The sequence below is a fragment of the Dryobates pubescens genome, chromosome 1 (assembly GCF_014839835.1).
Source record: "Dryobates pubescens isolate bDryPub1 chromosome 1, bDryPub1.pri, whole genome shotgun sequence".
NCBI classification, from domain to species: Eukaryota; Metazoa; Chordata; class Aves; order Piciformes; family Picidae; genus Dryobates; species Dryobates pubescens.
In genome coordinates this window covers 32154998-32173110 of record NC_071612.1, presented here as the reverse complement: position 1 = coordinate 32173110, position 18113 = coordinate 32154998, and the positions used below count along the sequence as shown (strand labels likewise).

General features: G+C 48.7%; 1 protein-coding gene, 1 long non-coding RNA gene and 1 other non-coding gene across 3 annotated transcripts in view; 2 read left to right on the top strand and 1 right to left on the bottom strand.

Annotated features, from left to right (window-relative positions):
• USP46 (ubiquitin specific peptidase 46) overlaps positions 1-2460 on the bottom strand; it is a 29896-nt gene extending 27436 nt beyond the window's left edge. The window contains exon 1 of the mRNA XM_054163454.1: positions 2051-2460. Within this exon, the coding sequence (XP_054019429.1) occupies positions 2051-2086 (36 nt within the window). The 5' untranslated portion in view covers positions 2087-2460. The remainder of the gene's footprint in view (positions 1-2050) is intronic.
• Positions 2461-13696: 11236 nt separating this feature from the next.
• Positions 13697-15724, top strand: LOC128897424 (uncharacterized). Its single transcript, XR_008462372.1, has 3 exons — positions 13697-13765; positions 14576-14676; positions 15086-15724. It is a non-coding gene; the product is annotated as an uncharacterized LOC128897424 (long non-coding RNA).
• On the top strand, positions 14852-14969 carry LOC128897854 (small nucleolar RNA SNORA26). The gene has a single exon (XR_008462618.1). It is a non-coding gene; the product is annotated as a small nucleolar RNA SNORA26 (small nucleolar RNA).
• Positions 15725-18113: the final 2389 nt, after the last annotated feature.

The following is an 18113-nucleotide window of genomic DNA, read 5'->3' as shown; positions in this document are numbered from 1 at the left end:
AAAGCAAAGCACACAGATCCCAAGGAATATGCAGATTGAAAACATCATTATCATCAAACCCACCTCATCTTCTCTCACAGCACTGGTCCCAAGAACCAGAACTGCCTTGAACTGTGAGCGCTTGTTTGGCTTCTCTGCCTGAGGCTATAAGTCTTCCCTTCAGCTTCTTCATTTCTCAGGTGCTGCTTTAGCAGTATGAACATGCTGAGCAGCACACCATTGGAACAGCCTCATCAGTGGTGCTGTGAATCTGTTCAGTCTTTAGGACTGCACACAAATGTACTGTATGTAAGCCTGAAGCACATGCACAAAAACACATCACAGAGCTCCTAGTACTTTATCTCAACCCCAAGTCTTACAATCACCTTGAAGTAGCCAGCTCCCCTCCATGTGCAGCCTGAAGGGCACCACATCCACCATTCATCAATCACAAGAAGTGGAGCATGCTTCAGAAGCAAGGAGAGTGTGCAGAGGTTTTCTAATCACTCCTGCACTGCTCCCTCACAACCTTTCTCTGCACTATCCCTGGCCCAGTGGCCCACAAGACTGGGAACTGTTAACAGCGCAAAGTTTAGGAAACTACTCACTGCTGGTGAAGCAAGGGGAGCACCCAGATGACTTCACCCAAGTCTGCATTTTGTATTCAATTTTTTAACCCCCAGATCCAGCCCTCTCGCTCTGAATTTCACAGCGGGTGTTTCAAAGGGAAGACTGAGGATGAAGTCAGAACTATGTGTGGGATGGATACCTCTGTCTTCAGTGATTCTGTCTGGAAACAAAAGAGCAAGCCCACTGAGGTGGAAGCGTGGACATGTGGAAGGGGAGCAGGCTCACAATCTACACTCCTTGCACAGACCACTGCTACTGAACCACAGGAGCCAGGCCTCTAGGACTCTGCCTGTTGTGTGACCCTGGAGGTAGGCTCTGTTCTCCAGGGCAGATGAATGGTTTGTGTGACACCACCTGCACAAAGCCTGCTGGAGCACCCCATGAAGGGAAGCTGGCAACTGCATGCAGCTGTTCTTGAAGAACCTGGAAATGTGGTGGGAAAATGCAGATAAACCAACAAAATGAGCAGAAATAGGTTTCTCTTCTCTTTGCATTGGGGTGCTCAGCAACACCCCTGTTCGACAAGTTTATTGCTGCCTCACTGTATTAATAAAGCTTTGAGGACAAAGTTTGAGCTCTCCCTTCCCCCTTCAAGAAGTTTCCAAAATCTAAACCAAATCAGCTGCTCCAGGTTTGTTAGGATTACAATCAGAGCCAAGCACAAGGCAGGAAGTGTCCTTTCAGCTGTTCCTGGGAAGGAAAGTGGCAAAGTCTGAGCATAACAAACAAAACCGCCAATGTTTCCTAATTCCTTCCTAATTGCCTAGTCTGATTTGGAGAAAGATAAGTGTTTCAAGAGTACTTAACAAACAGCAGTCCTCTCCGAGTGGCACGCAGTGCCAGCCAAAGCCTGATAGCTCTAAAGGCAAGACTTCCTGGAACAGGTACCCAGCGTCGGCATCCAAAAGCATATTATCAGGCAACGAAACATCCTCACTTTCTGTGTTACCCTAGGGAGCTCCCGGCCCCATGGGACCACAGTATACCTACATGAGAGTTTAAACGGGGTCCCTGACTTAATGCGGATCCAGACCCCAACTTCGGGGTCCTTTAGAAGCACTACTAGGGCAAGAGGAAGAAGGAAGGACAGGAGTAAGGGCGGGTTACGGCTCAGTCTAAACCGCGTACCGGCAGGGGCCAATCCTCCTCCGGAGGGCCCCGCACCAGCTCAGCATCTTCCTCCCTCCCTGGCCCACTCCCAGGCTGCTCCGGGAAAACTCCTCGGGACATCGCCGCTCTCCGGCAGCCAACTCCATCCCACAGGCAGAGCCCGGCGCAGCTTGCCCTGCTCCCCCGCCGCCGGGGCAGGGATGCGGCGGCTTCCTTTGCCTGGCCCCCTTGGGGGGGGCGCCCCTCCAGCCGCCCCTCCGCCGGCCGCAGCAGGGCCTGCCCCCGGAGGGGCTGCTGTGCCGTGCCGCCCCCGCCCCCCGCCGGCACTCACCATATTACAGATGGAGGCGATGTTTCTGACAGTCATGAGTCTAAAGGTTGCAGCGATCCCACACCGCCATCTTTATAAGGTGAAAACAGCCCCGCTCATGGTGGGAAGAGCGCAGGAAGGCAGAGGGGGCGGCGGCGGCTTCTTCAGCTCCGGGGCTGGAATAAAAGCAAGAGGAGGGGACAGCTGAGGCACCCTTTGAGCCCGCACAGCAGCGAGAAGGACGGAGCTTCCTGCCCTGCCTCCTCCGGGCGAGTGACCGGGGCTTCAGCGGCGCGGGCAGAGCAGCCGCATCTCCGCTCCTTCCGCCTCCGACTCTGGCAGGGTCCGCAGGGCCCCGGGCTCCCGCTGGAGCGCTCAGCCGCGCCTCTGCGCCAGCCGGCACCGCGCTAATCTCTCCCTTCCTCCTCCTCCTCCTCCTCCTCCTCCTCCTCTTCCTCTGCCAGCGGCTGCCTCTGCCGCTCGCCGCTCCATCGCAGCGCCGCGCCCGCTGATCCGCTCTGACAGCGCCAAGGAAGGGAAGGTCAGAGGCGGTGACCGGTGCGGGGCACCCCGGCGGGCCTGACCGGGCGGCTGCCGCCGCAGCCAATGCGCTGCTGCGGGGAGGAGGAAGAGGGGGCGCGGGGGCTGCCCCGGCCGCCGCCTCCCGGCTGCAAGCGGCCTGGGACGGGCGCCCCGGAGGAAGCGGAGGTGTCTGAACCGGCAGGCCCGGAGTGGAGACGGGGCTGAGAAATTCGGGATTCGGTGCAAACGGAATCACGGAGGCAGGGTGAAGGGTAGGAAGACGGCACCGATGTGTGGCAACGACAGCAGCGCTGCACTTCGGGACACTCTCTCCACCTAATCTGAGGCAGACAGAAGCCCAGGCACTTGCAACCCCCAGAGCAGCAGGCTGGAATGTAATCTGCTGCCCACAGCAGGCTCACTGCACTGCCGATCATGCAGAGAACATTTATCTTCCCACAGCAAAGGCTGTTGTGGGACCATGCCCATGCCATGCACCTTAGTGACAAAGAACTCCCTCACAGGTGTGCAGCACCTGGCACCTATAGAACACTGCTAATTGCAAGCATCTCAGCTCATCAGGCACAGGTGGAGGTCAATGCCTTTCTCCAAGGCAGAGCAGTGGTGATGTTAAATTGACACACATGGTAACAGGCACAGGGCTGATAAACAGCCAGCTCGAGGCCACACAGCACATGACTGAGAGAAGCAAAAGCCGAGTTCAGCTAGGGCAATGCCTCATCTTACAATTCCCCTTTTCCTCAGGAGGTGCTTTTTTTTTCCAGCAGAAGCTTAAGGCCTGGTTATTGTTCCTCTGCTACGCTGAGGAAATCATTGAAATGAAGAGAGAGAACTGCTAGCAATTCTACAGGCACCTCTGCTCCTCACAGTCTCAAGCTGTGCCAGGGGAGCTTCAGGCTGGATGTTAGGAAGAAATTCTTCCCAACAAGAGAGATTGGCCATTGGAATGTGCTGCCCAGGGAGGTGGTGGAGTCACCATCCCTGGAGGTGTTTAAGAAGAGCCTGGCTGAGGCACTTGGTGCCATGGTTTAGTTGATTAGATGGTGTTGGGTGATAGGTTGGACTCGATGATCCTGAAGGTCTTTTCCAGTCTGGTTAATTCTATTCACCTGGGAGGGTGACACACTCAGGCCACTCCCTTCATGATGATAGAATATAATAATTTTGGTCTACAGAGCCTGACCCCCACAGGCTTTCTTTACAGGAAAGAGCCTGAAGTCAGGGGCTTTACTTCAAGAGAAGATCTATGATTATTAATTAAAAATCTGGCATCAGCAGCAGCATCTAAAGATAAATTCCTATCCTGAGAATACTGCTAGGCCTTGATCCAGCTCATCATGGACGAGTGCCCAGTTTACAAAAACCGTATCAAATTTGGCACGAGTTGGCATCTTGTTGACAGATTCAGCAAAGAAACCCAAAATAGAGTTGTCACATAGAACTTTCTTTCCTCAGGAGGTTTGACTAGTTACATCACATCACTGCAGGTATCATAGTATCAGTCAGGGTTGGAAGGGACCACAAGGATCAGCTAGCTCCAACCCCCCTGCCATGGGCAGGGACACCCCACACTAGATCAGGCTGGCCAGAGCCTCATCCAGCCTGGGCTTAATCACCTCCAGGGACGGGGCCTCAACCACCTCCCTGGACAACCCATTCCAGGGCTTCACCACTCTCATGGGGAAGAACTTCCTCCTCACATCCAGGCTGAATCTCCCCACCTCCAGCTTCATTCCATTCCCCCTAGTCCTATCACTACCTGAGATCCTGACAAGTCCCTCCCCAGCCTTCTTGTAGGCCCCCTTCAGATACTGGAAGGCCACAATTAGGTCACCTCAGAGCCTTCTCTTCTCCAGACTGAACAGCCCCAACTCCTTCAGTCTGTCCTCATAGTATCAGTCAGGGTTGGAAGGGAATGCCAAAGATTTCTGGACATCATGGAGTAAAAGCTGTCAGGGCTTCAAACTGCTTTGTAAATCTGCAAATCATTATGTAAAAGAGCTATCAAATAACGGAAGAGTGGGACAAAGCTAATGTTTGGTTATCATTCTGATAAATTCAGGGTCTTATATGTGAAATTGATCCTTAGTGTTTAATTTGCTTAAGCTCTGAGGACTGGCTGATAAGCAGTGTCACAGGTTTTATCAATGTGGAATGAAGCTGGAGGTGGGGAATGGAATGAAGCTGGAGGTGGGGAGGAAGTTCTTCACCATGAGAGTGGTGAAGCCCTGGAATGGGTTGTCCAGGGAGGTGGTTGGGACCCCATCCCTGGAGGTGTTTAAGCCCAGGCTGGATGAGGCTCTGGCCAGCCTGATCTAGTGTGAGATGTCCCTGACCATGGCAGGGGAGTTGGAACTAGATGATCCTTGTGGTCCCTTCCAACCCTGACTGACTCTATGATTCTATGAACATAACCAAGGGAGATGGGAGTTAAGCGGAGGTGTCCTTTCAGGACTGACAAACTCCTGCCTCAGTTCTGAGGCAACCATGGTTTGGTTAGTGCCAGTGCATTTCCAAGTAGCCTACAGAGGAATGGTTCTTCAACTCAGATGCCAATTGTTCTGGAAGCCTAATTGTGTACTCTTTGCTGCAGCCCATTTATTCTGCTTTGCTGTAGGAACTGCACTTGCTCTCAGTGAAAATGCATGAGGCCAAGGAATGGGTTTGAAAGGTGATTGAAAATGTAAGTGAAACAAAAGGTAGTAACTAATAAAGCCATTTATTTTCATGTCAAAGATATTATTCCCATAATATGAAGGCCTGAGAAATGACACAAAGTAGGAAAATCAGGAAAGTATTAAAGTTAAGTGGTGTTTTCATGGTTTTGCCTTCTCACTGATGCCAATTACTTGACTTCAGGGTCAGGTTTCAGGTGGTTTCTGTTTGTTAAACCTTTTTCCTAAACACTATTAAGTTGCTCTTATTTAAGCATGTATTGGTTGTTCAAGGACTACTGTTGAAAGCAAGGCTACTTGGAAATGTACACATACACAATTCTGTCAAGAATTCGGTATCATTATCCTCAATGCCAACACAAATACTTTAGTTTCTGTGCCCACATTTCATGTCTTGTTTCTGAGGACCACAGGCTCACAGGATGTCAGGGGTTAGAAGGGACCCAAAGAGATTGAGTCCAACCCCCCTGCCAGAGCAGGACCATGCAATCATCTCAGGTCACACAGGAACACATCCAGATGGGCCTTGAAAGGCTCCAGAAAAAGAGACTCCACAACCTCTCTGGGCAGCCTGCTCCAGTGCTCTGTGACCCTCACAGTAAAGAAGTTCCCCCTTGAGTTGAAGTGGAACCTCCTGTGCAGCAGCTTACATCCATTGCTCCTTGTCCTATCCCAGCAAGCAAGTGAGCAGAGCCTGTCCCCTCCCTCCTGACCCCCAGCACTCAGGTATTTGTAAACATTTATTAAAACCCCTAACTCTTCTCTTCTCCAGACTAAAAAGGCCCAGGTCCCTCAGCCTCTCCTCATCCCCCTGAAAAATGAGAAATAATATACAAGTGCTTGTGTGCCAGCACTGGGCTGTTGTTTTTTTCCTCTCTTCTATCATACATCAAACCCTGAAAGAATAAAGAAACTTTCTTGAAATGGGCTGGTGAGTGTTTTGGTTTTTTTCTGGTGCTACAGCTTTCAGTACTAGAAAGTTCAATTCTGCAGCTTTTAGAAGATGGAGAAGTGCTAAGAAAAGCAACAAATGCTAGTTACAAACATTACAGGAGCTGTATAAATCAGGAACAGTGAGCAATTGTTTCCACTCTAAAAGCGTTGCCCTATCCCTTCCTAACAAACAACTACCCCTGTGTTTCTTCTGAGTGTGAGACAAAGAGGAGGAAAACAAAGGACTATTTATAACTTAAGAGTGCTTATATAATTTCTGCTGAAAGGTCAAAAAAAAAAGCCTCCTGCATTTAATTTTCCACCAGTCTTGGTCTCATCTGGTGACACACTTGAACATTTTCATTTCACCACATAAAATAAGAGCCCATTGTAAATATCCTCTTCGGCTAGCAGCGACTCGGGCTTTCGTAACATTTCCCCTGTGACATTCTCAGAGCACTTTGCAAACATTCACTCAGACTTGTCAGATTATTGGGTGGCAAGTTAATATCAGCTGCTTTTGCAGAGCCAGAGAACAGGCAGCAGAAATTCAGCAGCTTCTCCAAAGCTACGCAGGGAAGCGGGTAGCGAAGCTGGGATTAGACTATTACCCCAGCTCTGTGCTATGGAGAGGATATTGCATTTCCTCTCCAGAAAGCTTGGAAAATTCCACAGAGGGATCACTTATGTTTTCCTTGTAATAAACTCTTGCTCCAGAAATGGGTCATCATCAGTCAGTGTTGCTGAACAAGTATTTGGAAGCGAATCAAATTTAGGATACATTTCCAGGCAATTAGAAGAGCATTTGAATGGGAAAGGCAGTATAAAAAGTACTCAGGTTTTCTGGAAGGATGGGGGGAAGAATACATAAGAATTAAAAGATAATTCAAATATCTGAAATATTAAGTCCTGACAATACATGATTGGAATTTTACTCTTTTCCCCCCCCCCGCCATGTGCAATACACTTGTGTATTTTAAAATGTATTTGGTATTTTTGTATCTCACACTAAATTATGTCATGCAGAAAAAAAACCCAACAAAACAATATGGCAAATATGTAGGCACAAGCATGAGGACTAAGGATTTTCCATGAAGCTTGGCCACTTCTGCAGAACAGATTGGGAGCTTTAGTACAATGCCAAATGCCAGCTTGCAGTCCACAGGCTGAGACTGTAATGCATGGCTCACAGCAGGTCCACAGAAGCCACTCCATTCACACCTGAAATTCTAATGGTAGGAGTGAGCTCTCCATGAGAAGTTCATGGCAATCCACAGAAGGTGTGCTGTCTGCTAGGGTCACAGAATTTCAGGGGCCGGAAGAGACCTTGAAGGATCATCTAGGTCATAGAATCATAGAATCGGTAAGGTTGGAAAAGACCTCAGAGATCATCAAGTCCAACCTATGACCTGTCACCCAATACCTCATGGCAACTAAACCATGGCTCCAAGTGCCACATCCAATCCTTTTGTGAACACCTCCAGGGATGGTGACTCCGCCACCCCCCTGGGCAGCACATTCCAATGGCCAATCTCTCTTTCTGGGAAGAACTTTCTCCTCACCTCCAGCCTAAACCTCCCCTGGCACAGCTTGAGACTGTGTCCTCTTGTTCTGGTACTGGTTGCCTGGGAGAAGAGACCAGCCCCCACCTGGCTACAGCCTCCCTTCAGGTAGTTGTAGAGAGCAATAAGATCTCCCCTGAGCCTCCTCTTCTTTCCCTAACTTTGCAATCAATATTCTTCTTTGAGACCAGCAGCTTCAAAGCAACTCCTACCTACGATTTTCATATTATCGGAGAAATTCTTTCTCTTGATTGAAAAGTTGGTAAAGCTTTACCTTCAGGATGCTAAAAAGCCATATTCCCACCTACCAAATACAAAGCACAGAAAACAAAACTCTGCATTAAACGAAACCCTTCATCATACCTCTCTCTGCTGATGTAAACGCTGTACAACTGGCAGAGAGGGAAGACCATCTCTTCCTTTTGGCTATTTTTACAAGAAGACAACAAAACACATTTGCAACACCTGAGTCAGCTGGTGGATTTTTGGCCAGACATCAGATCTGGATTCCCAAAGACAACAGAACATGACAGGTGCAAACACATTGATTCAGATACACCAAAAGCATTCTGAAGAGCTAAAAGGAGCTAACAGGTTCTGCAATGATAACTATTCCACAGTCTACTTTATGAAGATGCTACTTAGGTCTTTCAGTCAGTTTGGTGCTTGGTAATGGCCTCGAGGTGTGATTATCTCCTAACATCCCACTCTTGCTTTTTTCCTTCTGCTTTTGTCTCAAAGAAATTGTATTAGGAGCTTTGAACAGTGATGATAAGAGAACTACTTTATACTGCTTCATCAGTTTATGTAACATTAATCTCCTCTGACATTCATCATTCAACTGAAAAATATTCCACCCTTTCTGTAAGGGAGAAGCTTGAGGAATGGCTGCTCTCTCAGGTATGTTATTCAGCAAGGAAGATCACTAGCAAACTTCCCTGGCATTTTTCTTACCTACACAGAATCATAGAATCAATCAGGTAGCAAAAAACTTCAGAGATCATCAAGTCCAACCTATCACCCAACACCTCCTGACAACTAAACCACGGCTCCAAGTGCCACATCCAAGCCTTTTGGGAACACCTCCAGGGACAGTGACTCCATTACCTCCCTGGGCAGCACATTCCAGTGGCCAATTACTCTTTCTGGGAAGAACTTTCTCCTCACCTCCAGCTTAAACTTCCTCTGGCACAGCTTGAGACTATGTCCTCTTGTTCTGGTGCTGGTTGCCTGGGAGAAGAGACCAACTCCCACGTGGCTACAGCCTCCCTTCAGGGAGTTGGAGAGAGCAATGAGGTCTCCCCTGAGCCTCCTCTTCTCCAGGCTAAACAACCCCAGCTCCCTCAGCCTCTCCTCTCAAGGCTGTGCTCCAAACCCCTCCCCCCAGCCTCCTTGCCTTTCTCTGGACATGCTCAAGTCTCTCAATATCCTTCTTAAATTGTTTTCAGCTGGAAGGACACTGTTTAAGTTCTAATCACCCACACCTGTTAGAAAGAGGTAACCAAAATTTTCAACCCTGGGACTCACTGAGCAAGAAGAACAGAAAATGTCATTTTCTGCCAGCAATGTGTCGCCATTTCTGCCTGTGGAAAGGAAATATCAATTCTGCCTTTCCCTCCTCTTCTCCAAAGATTTTATTTACTGTTTTTGTTCTGTTCCACAGGCTCTAATTTTAAGACATACTCTGAAGACAAAGCACAAAGGATATTTTGACAGCAGGCAGGCTATAAGTGGCATTTAGTCTATTTTTTCCCCCCCTTTCAGCATGAATTTAAACCAGGCTTTTCATTTTATGTAAATTGTGGCATAAATGAATCAGATTACTCTTCTATGGCATTAGCATATCAAAGTTTTAATCAAATTAAAACAAAGATATGCCTGCTACATTGCAAGACCCCCAGATCTTCCAATTATTTGATGCAGATGGATCCTGTCATCCATCTGCAAGGACTGATGGTCACCGCATGATTTCATGTGGTTGTGGGAAAAGACAATGAAAGTGAAATGAAACAGTAATGACAACTCTGCATTGTGGTGAACCCAACAGGCTGCTTTTAAATGAGTACTTTTCAGCAGTCTTTCAGCTGAGAGAGGTATCAGAGCAGTGTCTTTGAGATTAAGTTCATGCATGCCACAAAGGCTTGGCTGATTAAAGCATCACTCCTCAGGACCTGACCAGCTGAGTTCAGATCGTCACAGACTCCTTAACAAGCCCAACACTAAATCTACAAGACAACCAAGGCACTCTGCTATCACTCAGTTAACTTCAAAATGAAGACCTTCAGAGGTTCTGCTCCATGACTACATAATGTGGAAATGTCCTGATGTAGCCAGACCTGACATTATCTACTGGCATGGTTGGCCTGACAGTTTTTCTTGGCTATGTGTAGAACCTGCTAACCTCTCACGCTGAAGACAAGCAAAGGCTTTTTTTCCACCATGAGGAGTGTGGTAGTTCACCAAGAATCTGCTTCTTAAGTGTAGTTCTCACAACACATATCCATACCTGCCTCTCTCCCCTTCAATATTTTCATGTCCACTGGTTAAGCTCCCATGATAACTGAAGTTCCAGCAAGTTCTGCCCATGACCAGACCTGCACTTTTCCTGGCAAGGATCCAGCATGCATGTCAGAGTCAAGCTGTACTTCGATCCACCAGCAATGGGGGCTTTCCCACAAGTCCCCAAGACAGCCAGGGCTGTGGGCAGACTCAGCTCAGCTAAGTTAGTCAGAGGCAGACCTTTCCACTCCAACAAAACAGATCTGCCTGCAGTCTTGGAGGTAGCAACTCAATGGTTACAGCACTTGCCCAGGAAAGAGAACCCTGCCCGCATGTAAAGATGCTCAGATTGATGTCTGACCCTTCCTAGGATGGTCATTTATTCTACAGGGAAGGGTTGGGAAGGGACAGACAGGGCAGGTGGCCTCTGCATTCTGCCTCTTGAAGTACTGCCACTATGAGACAAGGAGCCAGAGAGAAGGCAAACTGCAGAGTTTGCATGGGGGAAAGAGAAGACAATTTGTGCAGGGGAAGAAAAAGGAGTCGAATTTCATGTGAGTGATTAAAATGCTCCTATGGGATGGATACTGATCACTGGTTTGCTATGCTAACAGAGGTGCCAGTTTACACTGTACTGGAAAAGAAGAACTTGAGCTTGATATACATCTCACTCTGGCACAGGTAGTGAAAATGGCAAGATTGGATGCCACTTCATCTTTTTGGCTATGCTACAAGAAAGGAATGATCTGGCTTTTGTGTTGAACTGGAGCACCTCTTCTGTGATGACAGAGAGTTGGGGTTGTTCAGTATGGAGAAGAGAAGGTTGCAAGGAGACCTAATTGTGGCCTTCCAGTATCTGAAGGGGGCTCCAAGAAAGCTGGGGAGGGACTTTTTAGGATGTCAAGTAGTGATAGAACTGGGGGAACGGATCCATCTAGAGGAGGGAAGATTTAGATCAGGCATTAGGGAGAAGTTCTTCCCCAGGAGGGTGGTGAGACACTGGCACAGGTTGCCCAGGGAGGTGGTGGAAGCCTCATCCCTGGAGGTTTTGAAGGCCAGGCTGGATGTGGCTGTGAGCAACCTGATCTGGTGTGATGTGTCCCTGTCCATGGCAGGGAGGTTGGAACTGGATGATGCCTGAGGTCCTTTCCAACCCTGACAATTCTGTGATTCTATAATATGGTCATTGCAGAAAAGCCCACTTGAAATAACCTGAAGCTACATGCCTCACAAATTCACATCCAGAGAGGGACTTACGTAGAGCCTCCTGTAGTTACAATAAACTTATTGGGGCAGGGATTGCATCTGCAACTATGTTTTGTGCAAGTATCAAGAATTAGACAGAATAAGTAACTAGACGTTACCACTAAACCTAAGAAACAATTTCTAGAGCTACTCCTTAATTGCAATTGTGTGACTGTGTGTTTCAGGCTGAATCATATTGGTTTGGATCTGGTGAATGTAATTTCAATGCAGGGTTCAGAAAACACTCAGGAATGGTGGGCCAACCTGTTAACTTGTTCCCACACAGTTAGAGGTTTTGTGCTGGTAGCAACTCAGTATGAGCCAAGACCATAGAACCATAGAATCATCAGGGTTGGAAGGCACCTCAAGGATCAGCCAGTTCCGAACCCCCTGCCATGGGCAGGGACACCTCACACTACAGCAGGTTGCTCACAGCCACATCCAGCCTGGCTGCAAAAACCTCCAGGCATGAGGCTTCCACCACCTCCCTGGGCAACCTGTGCCAGTGTCTCACCACCCTCATGGGGAACAACTTCTTCCTAACATCCAGTCTCAATCTACCCACTTCTAGTTGTGCTCCATTCCCCCCAGTCCTATCACTCCCTGACACCCTCAAAAGTCCCTCCCCAGCTTTCTTGTAGCCCCCTTCACATACTGGAAGGCCACAATTCAGTCTCCTTGGAGCCTTCTCTTCTCCAGCCTGCACAGCCCCAGCTCCCTCAGTCTGTCCTCATAGCAGAGCAGCTCCAGCCCTCTGCTCATCCTCGTGGCCCTTCTCTGGACACCTTCCAGCACCTCCAGATCCTTCCTACATGAGAGGCTCCAGAACTGGACACAGTACTCCTGTTTGTCCTGTTTCTCACAGAGACAGGAAGCTGTGAATTCTCAGCAATAAATCCACCTCTTTGTGCTGCAGGGCCTTCAGTCGAATTCAGAGCTCCCTGGGAAGCAGGAGGTTGTGGTTCCTACCTACCAGCGCTTTGCTGGGCAACGTTCAAAGTCTCCGTGCTACAAATTACTAACCCCCAGTTTATGCTAACCTGCTTATACTCACCCTAAAATCTCTTAGCCGTGTCCTCAGGCGGGTAGCGCATCTCGGCTAAGGTATTTTGCATCGGTGCTGTGTGCCCACAGGCCTGGCAAGGCAGCTGGCTGCAGCGGGCGCGCTCGGGAGCCGCATGTGCTGCGACACCCAAGGGGATTAGCGCAGGCTGGAGGCTTACTTCCCCATCCTCTACAGACACATCCTAAGCCTCCTAAAGTAGGGCTTAGATAGGAGTTTAGACAGATCATCAGCAGCATTTAGTTCCTCAAAACTGCTACACAGCTGCCGCTTCGCACCAAGGACACTTTTGTTTCTCTGCCGTCAAGAACTCCGGGCCTCTCACAGAGTTTAGCCTGGGCCCAGACGGACAATTCTGTCCCAGCCAAGACGAAAGCCTCGTCAGTACGCAGGCCCCAGGCCCGCCCCGAACGGGCCGCCCCCAGGGAGCGCGACTGAGCATCCGGGGCCCATCTGAGCGAGGCAGAAGGCAGCCCTCGCATACCCGACCCCAGGCGCGGCCAGCCCGAGAGCAGCGACACAACCTCCTCCCCGCCCCGCAGGGGCTGCGAGGAGCGCGGCGCACCCAGCCGCGCCCCCGCGGGGTCACGCGTGCCGCCCCTGCCAATGGCGGCCGCCGCGCGGGCTCTCGCGGGAGCGGCGCGGGGCTATTTAAGGCCCGGAGCGGGGTTGGGTTTCCTCTCTCCGTGCCGGTGTCTCTCGCGGTAAGGCTGCCGCAGCCGCTCTCACGGGAGACGTGGGCCCACAGCGGGCGGGCTTGTGGGTGGGGGCGCGGGATCTGCGCCACTCTTCCCTTCACATTTTGCCCTCTCGGAGCCTGGCCGTGGCCCGGGGAGTCAACACAGGGGGATAGAGTACCTTCCCCTCACAAAAACCCAGCGCGGAGCCGTCCCCTCCGCTCTGCATCCTGTCGTGAGGCACAAGCGGCCGCGCTGCCGTGTCCCTTCCCCGGCGCCCCTCGCTGCTGCGGGCTGATGCATTTCTTCTTCCGCAGTGTGTAGCATGGGTCGCACGCACCCTCGCAGCGGTGGTTCGGCGAGGAGGAAGGCGGCAGGAAGCATCGCGAGGAACGGGCGAGGCCTGGAAATGCACTGCGCGCTTTGTGCGCTGGCCTGCGGCGCTCGGCCGCGCCCGGCGTGGGCAGGAGGCGAGGGAGGATAGGCCTTGCCCCAGGAGAGCGCTGGGCAGCCGCAGTCGTGCCATCGAACGCCTGTAGGTAAGGGGGCACGCCGACCTCCCGATGCCTCACAGCCGTGAGGCTTTGGGTTCAGAAATTAAAGGCTTTGACTCCTGAGAGTTTGTAGCACGCAAACACACATAGGGGTCTGAATCACCACGGGGTGAAGATGTGCAAGTCACTGAGTGGAGAGAAGGCTCCGAGGAGACCTTCCAGTACCTGAAGGGGGCTGCAAGAAAGATGGGGAGAGACTTTAGGGTGTCAGGGAGTGATAGGAGTAGGGGGAGTAGAAAAAAAAATGGAAATGGGTAGATTGAGATTGGATGTTAGGAAGAAGTTCTTCCCCATGAGGGTGGTGAGAGACTGGCACAGGTTGCCCAGGGAGGTGGTGGAAGCCTCATCCCTGAACGTTAAGGCCAGGCTGAATGAGCAACCTGGTCTAGTGTGAGGTGTCCCTGCCTGTGTCCCTTCCAACCCTAAACAATTCTATGATTGCATAAGCCCCATCTTGTAATAGGTCTGTGAGAGTGGCTTTTGCTACCTGTCATGGTTGAGCTCTGCATAATTTGATAGGTGGTGTATGTAAAGCAAAGTGTGTCAGCTACCTGGCAAATTACCAGGTTGCTAAATGTAGAAATTTAGTTTGCTTTAGGGTAGTGTCAATGCTCACATCAGTTTGGACTTGATAGCCTTTGCATTGTTACTGTCTAGTAAATTGTTTTAAAAGATGCTGCTCTTAAGGCTTGACAGTGAGCTTTACATAACTGATCTCTGTAACCTTGTAGAATATGACTTTAAATCTGTAATTAAACAATATAAACAATATAAAGAATTTTATGTGCTGTTTAGGGGTCCTGCTTGGCAGCCTCATGTCTGAAATGTTCTAGATGTGGATGATCACACCTAACTTCAAAGCTCAGGACTTCCTAGGAAATACCTTCTAACAGAAGGTAAGTGTGCTCTAGGCTAATGAGTTACAGATAGCTTTAAATGTTTCCTCTTTTTTTTTTTTGACAATCCATGAATTTCAAGCAAATTGTAATACCCCTTTGAGTCAGTGCTAAGTTCACATCATCCTAGTCAATAAGAAAAGAATGGTGCTGTATTCTGTTCCCCTTTTATGCTTTGCCCTCTTAAGTCTGGCAGTGTCTTAAGTGGCCAATACAGAGGGGTATAAAAATTCTCTCTCAAACCCAGAGATGAGATTAAAACTTGTCTTTGGATCATGCTGAGAGGAACACAGTCATGAGACTACTGAACTTCAGTATGCTACTAAATCAGCTGCTAATAGCTTGCACTGTCATCTGATGCTATCTGGGTCTTACTATCTGTTTCATGTGAATCTTAAACCTTTTTCAGGTTTCTCAAGTCTCTTCTTTGCAAGCCTGTGTGATCAGTGCCTTGAGTGAAGAGAGTTCCTTGTAGAGTGGTCTCCAGGTATGTAGTGCAAAAAGGATTATCAGATGGTAGTAATGGATTGCTTTCTATATTAAAAAGAAGTTCAGATAGACCTTACCATGAAACTGAAGGAAACCAAAATGAGTTTGGACTGATCTAAATTGGAAGAAACCTAAGGAAAGCTATTAGTGGATCCATTTATTTATCCCAGACTGGCTGGTCCTCTGGAATGGAATCCATGTGAATAGTATGGGAAAGGAGAATGCTGTCCTGAGGCAGTGGAGACATTCCTATTGAGAAATGGCTCTGACATAGGGGTTAGTGTCTTGTAGGATGTTCATAGAGCTATAGCTCAACCTTCAGCCAGCTACCTCTTCTGTGTGCTCGAGACTGCAAATGAAATTAAACATCTTTTACAGGGAGGAAGCCAGCATGTGCGGGGAACTTCAGCTGACAATACAAACACCAGCTTAGGATGTCCTGAGTGGCTGATTACTGAATTCATACTAGATGACTCCAGTTGTCCCCTGTAAAGCGTTGTGTTGAGAGTGGAACTGAGACAAGCAGTGGCTAAAACAGCACCCCTTCAATCAGCATGCTTAAACAGGAACATCACCAGTTGTTGAAACATGTTTGTTACCCCAATAAATGCTCTAATTTATTGCCATGTCTCTGTGGATTAATTGAAATAAAACATGAGTGCTACCAGAAGTTCACACGCTCTGAAGTTTTGTTAAGGTACTCATGAAGGCACCGCTTCATGGATGTGAACACTTGTCTTGTCATGTGCAAACCTGATAAGCTTAACCTTTCATTCACAAATCCACTGAAGATGACCTTTTAAATGCCTGCTCATGGTTCTTTAAGTTATTTTAGAATGCAAAAGCTCTTCAAAAGTGAACTTGGCCAACTTCTAAATTACTTCATTAGGCTGAATGTGTTGTCTGGATGATTGTCTCCAGCTATGAAGAGCAAATACTATTACACCTAGAGCAAGAATCCCATTACCTGCCTATTTCAAACAGAAAGGGAAATGTTGCAATATTCCACCTAAAGAACAACCAGTGAGAATATCCTTGAAGAAGAAGATCAATATTTTTGACCAACTGAAAGCCTGTTTGTGCTTTTCAGTTGCTTATATTGAGGTAAATACTCAAAACTGATTTTTTGATAGTGGGTCTTGCCATGGATTGTCTTCTGTGCATCCTATCAGTAGCCAGTGCTCCTTAGAATGCACAAAAAAATATGAAATGCAGGTGAGGAGCTGTCTGGCATTCCCTATCACCTACAGAGGAAAGGGAGTGTGACTTTAGGACCAAACTAGGGTGTCCACATGTATACCTGGCCAGACTGACCTTAAGGATCATCCAGTTCCAACCCCCTGCCATGAGCAGGGACACCTTTCACTAGCTCAGGTTGCTCAAGGCTTCATCCAGCCTGACCTTGAACACGTCCAGGGAGGGGGAATCCAGGACCTCCCTGGGCAACCTGTTCCAGTGTCTCACCACCCTTACTGTAATTAGCTTGTTTCTATTCCTTCTTCACTGATTTCTATCTTCAGGGGTTTTTTTGGAATATAAATGCATCAGTTCAGGCATCATGCACTTCATTGGTTAAAAATATATATAGATGAAGTTAAAGCAGTGAAGCCAACCAGAGGGATTAATATTGGTCTAGGAATACAAAGTCTGAATCTGGCAAGCTGTAACTTAGCTCATTCACCCTGACTAGCCACCCTGTGGGACTGCATGCCAGGGGCTGTGCAAGTCACCCAGAGCTGGCTTGTACAAATGTGATCCTCTAAGTGAAGTTACTCCAATTTTCCCTTTCGTTACTCATTGGGTAAGTGAAGATTAATGGAGAAAAAACAATAACCAGATTTGCTGCAGAATAACCAAGGCCTTGCTAGTTGGCTTACACCATCAGAGATTTATAGTAACCAGCCTGTTACAAACTAAATGACTTTAAGGCAAGTTCTGTCATCTTAGGGATGTTTGCATGGATGGATTTGTGCAATGTGAGAGTTTTGGGGGAATTATTGATGGAGGAAGGCTATAATACATCTTCTTTCTGTACACTCCTATTCTCAGTGTTGGTTGCAAATTTAGGAATGCTGCTTTGGCTTTTCATTGCCTGAAGCTGCAAGGAAGTTAAATTTGTTCAGCAAGACTGTCAGACAGGAAGGGAAATGTTTTCATGTCTGTGTATTTATGCAGTGTTCTAGCAGACAGTTGAAAAAGTTCAGATTTTGTACTTCACTTCCTTTTAGTAAGTTGTTCTAAGTGGTGAGAGGCAATGATCAGAGGAAATGAATCTGAAGAACGCTGGTGAATGAGATGTGCTTCAGGCTCGAGAAGAGGGCCAGTGACAACTGCACGAGGTCCAACAAGTCACACTGCAAGTCACTGCATCTGGGTCAGGCCAGTCCCAGGCACAAATACAGGTAGGGTGCAGTGGGTTAAGAGTAGCCCCGAAGAAAGAGACTTGGGGATGTTGGCTGATGAGAAGCTCCCCAGGGGCCAGCAATGTCCTCATGCAGCCCAGAAGGCAGCTGTGTGCTGGGCTGCAGCCAGAGGAGTGTGGGCAGTAGGGCAAGAGAGGGGATTCTGCCCCTTGACTCTGCTCTGCTGAGACCCCATCCCAAATACTGCCTCCAGTTCTGGTGTCCCCAGCAGGAGAAGGACACAGAACTGTTGGAGTGAGTCTACAGGAGGTCACAGAGGCGATCCAAGGGCTGGAGCATCTCTGCTGTGAGGATAGGCTGAGGGAGCTGGGGGTGTTCAGCCTGCAGGAGAGAAGACTCTGGGAGAACCTTAGACCTGCCTTCCAGTACCTGAAGGGATCCTGCAGGAAGGCTGCAGAGGGACTTTTCATCAGGGTGTCTAGAGACAGGACAAGGGGGAATGGTTTGAAGCTGAGGCAGAGCAGGGTTGGAGTGGATCTGAGGAAGAAATTTTTCAGTATGAGGGTGGTGAGACTCTGGAATAGG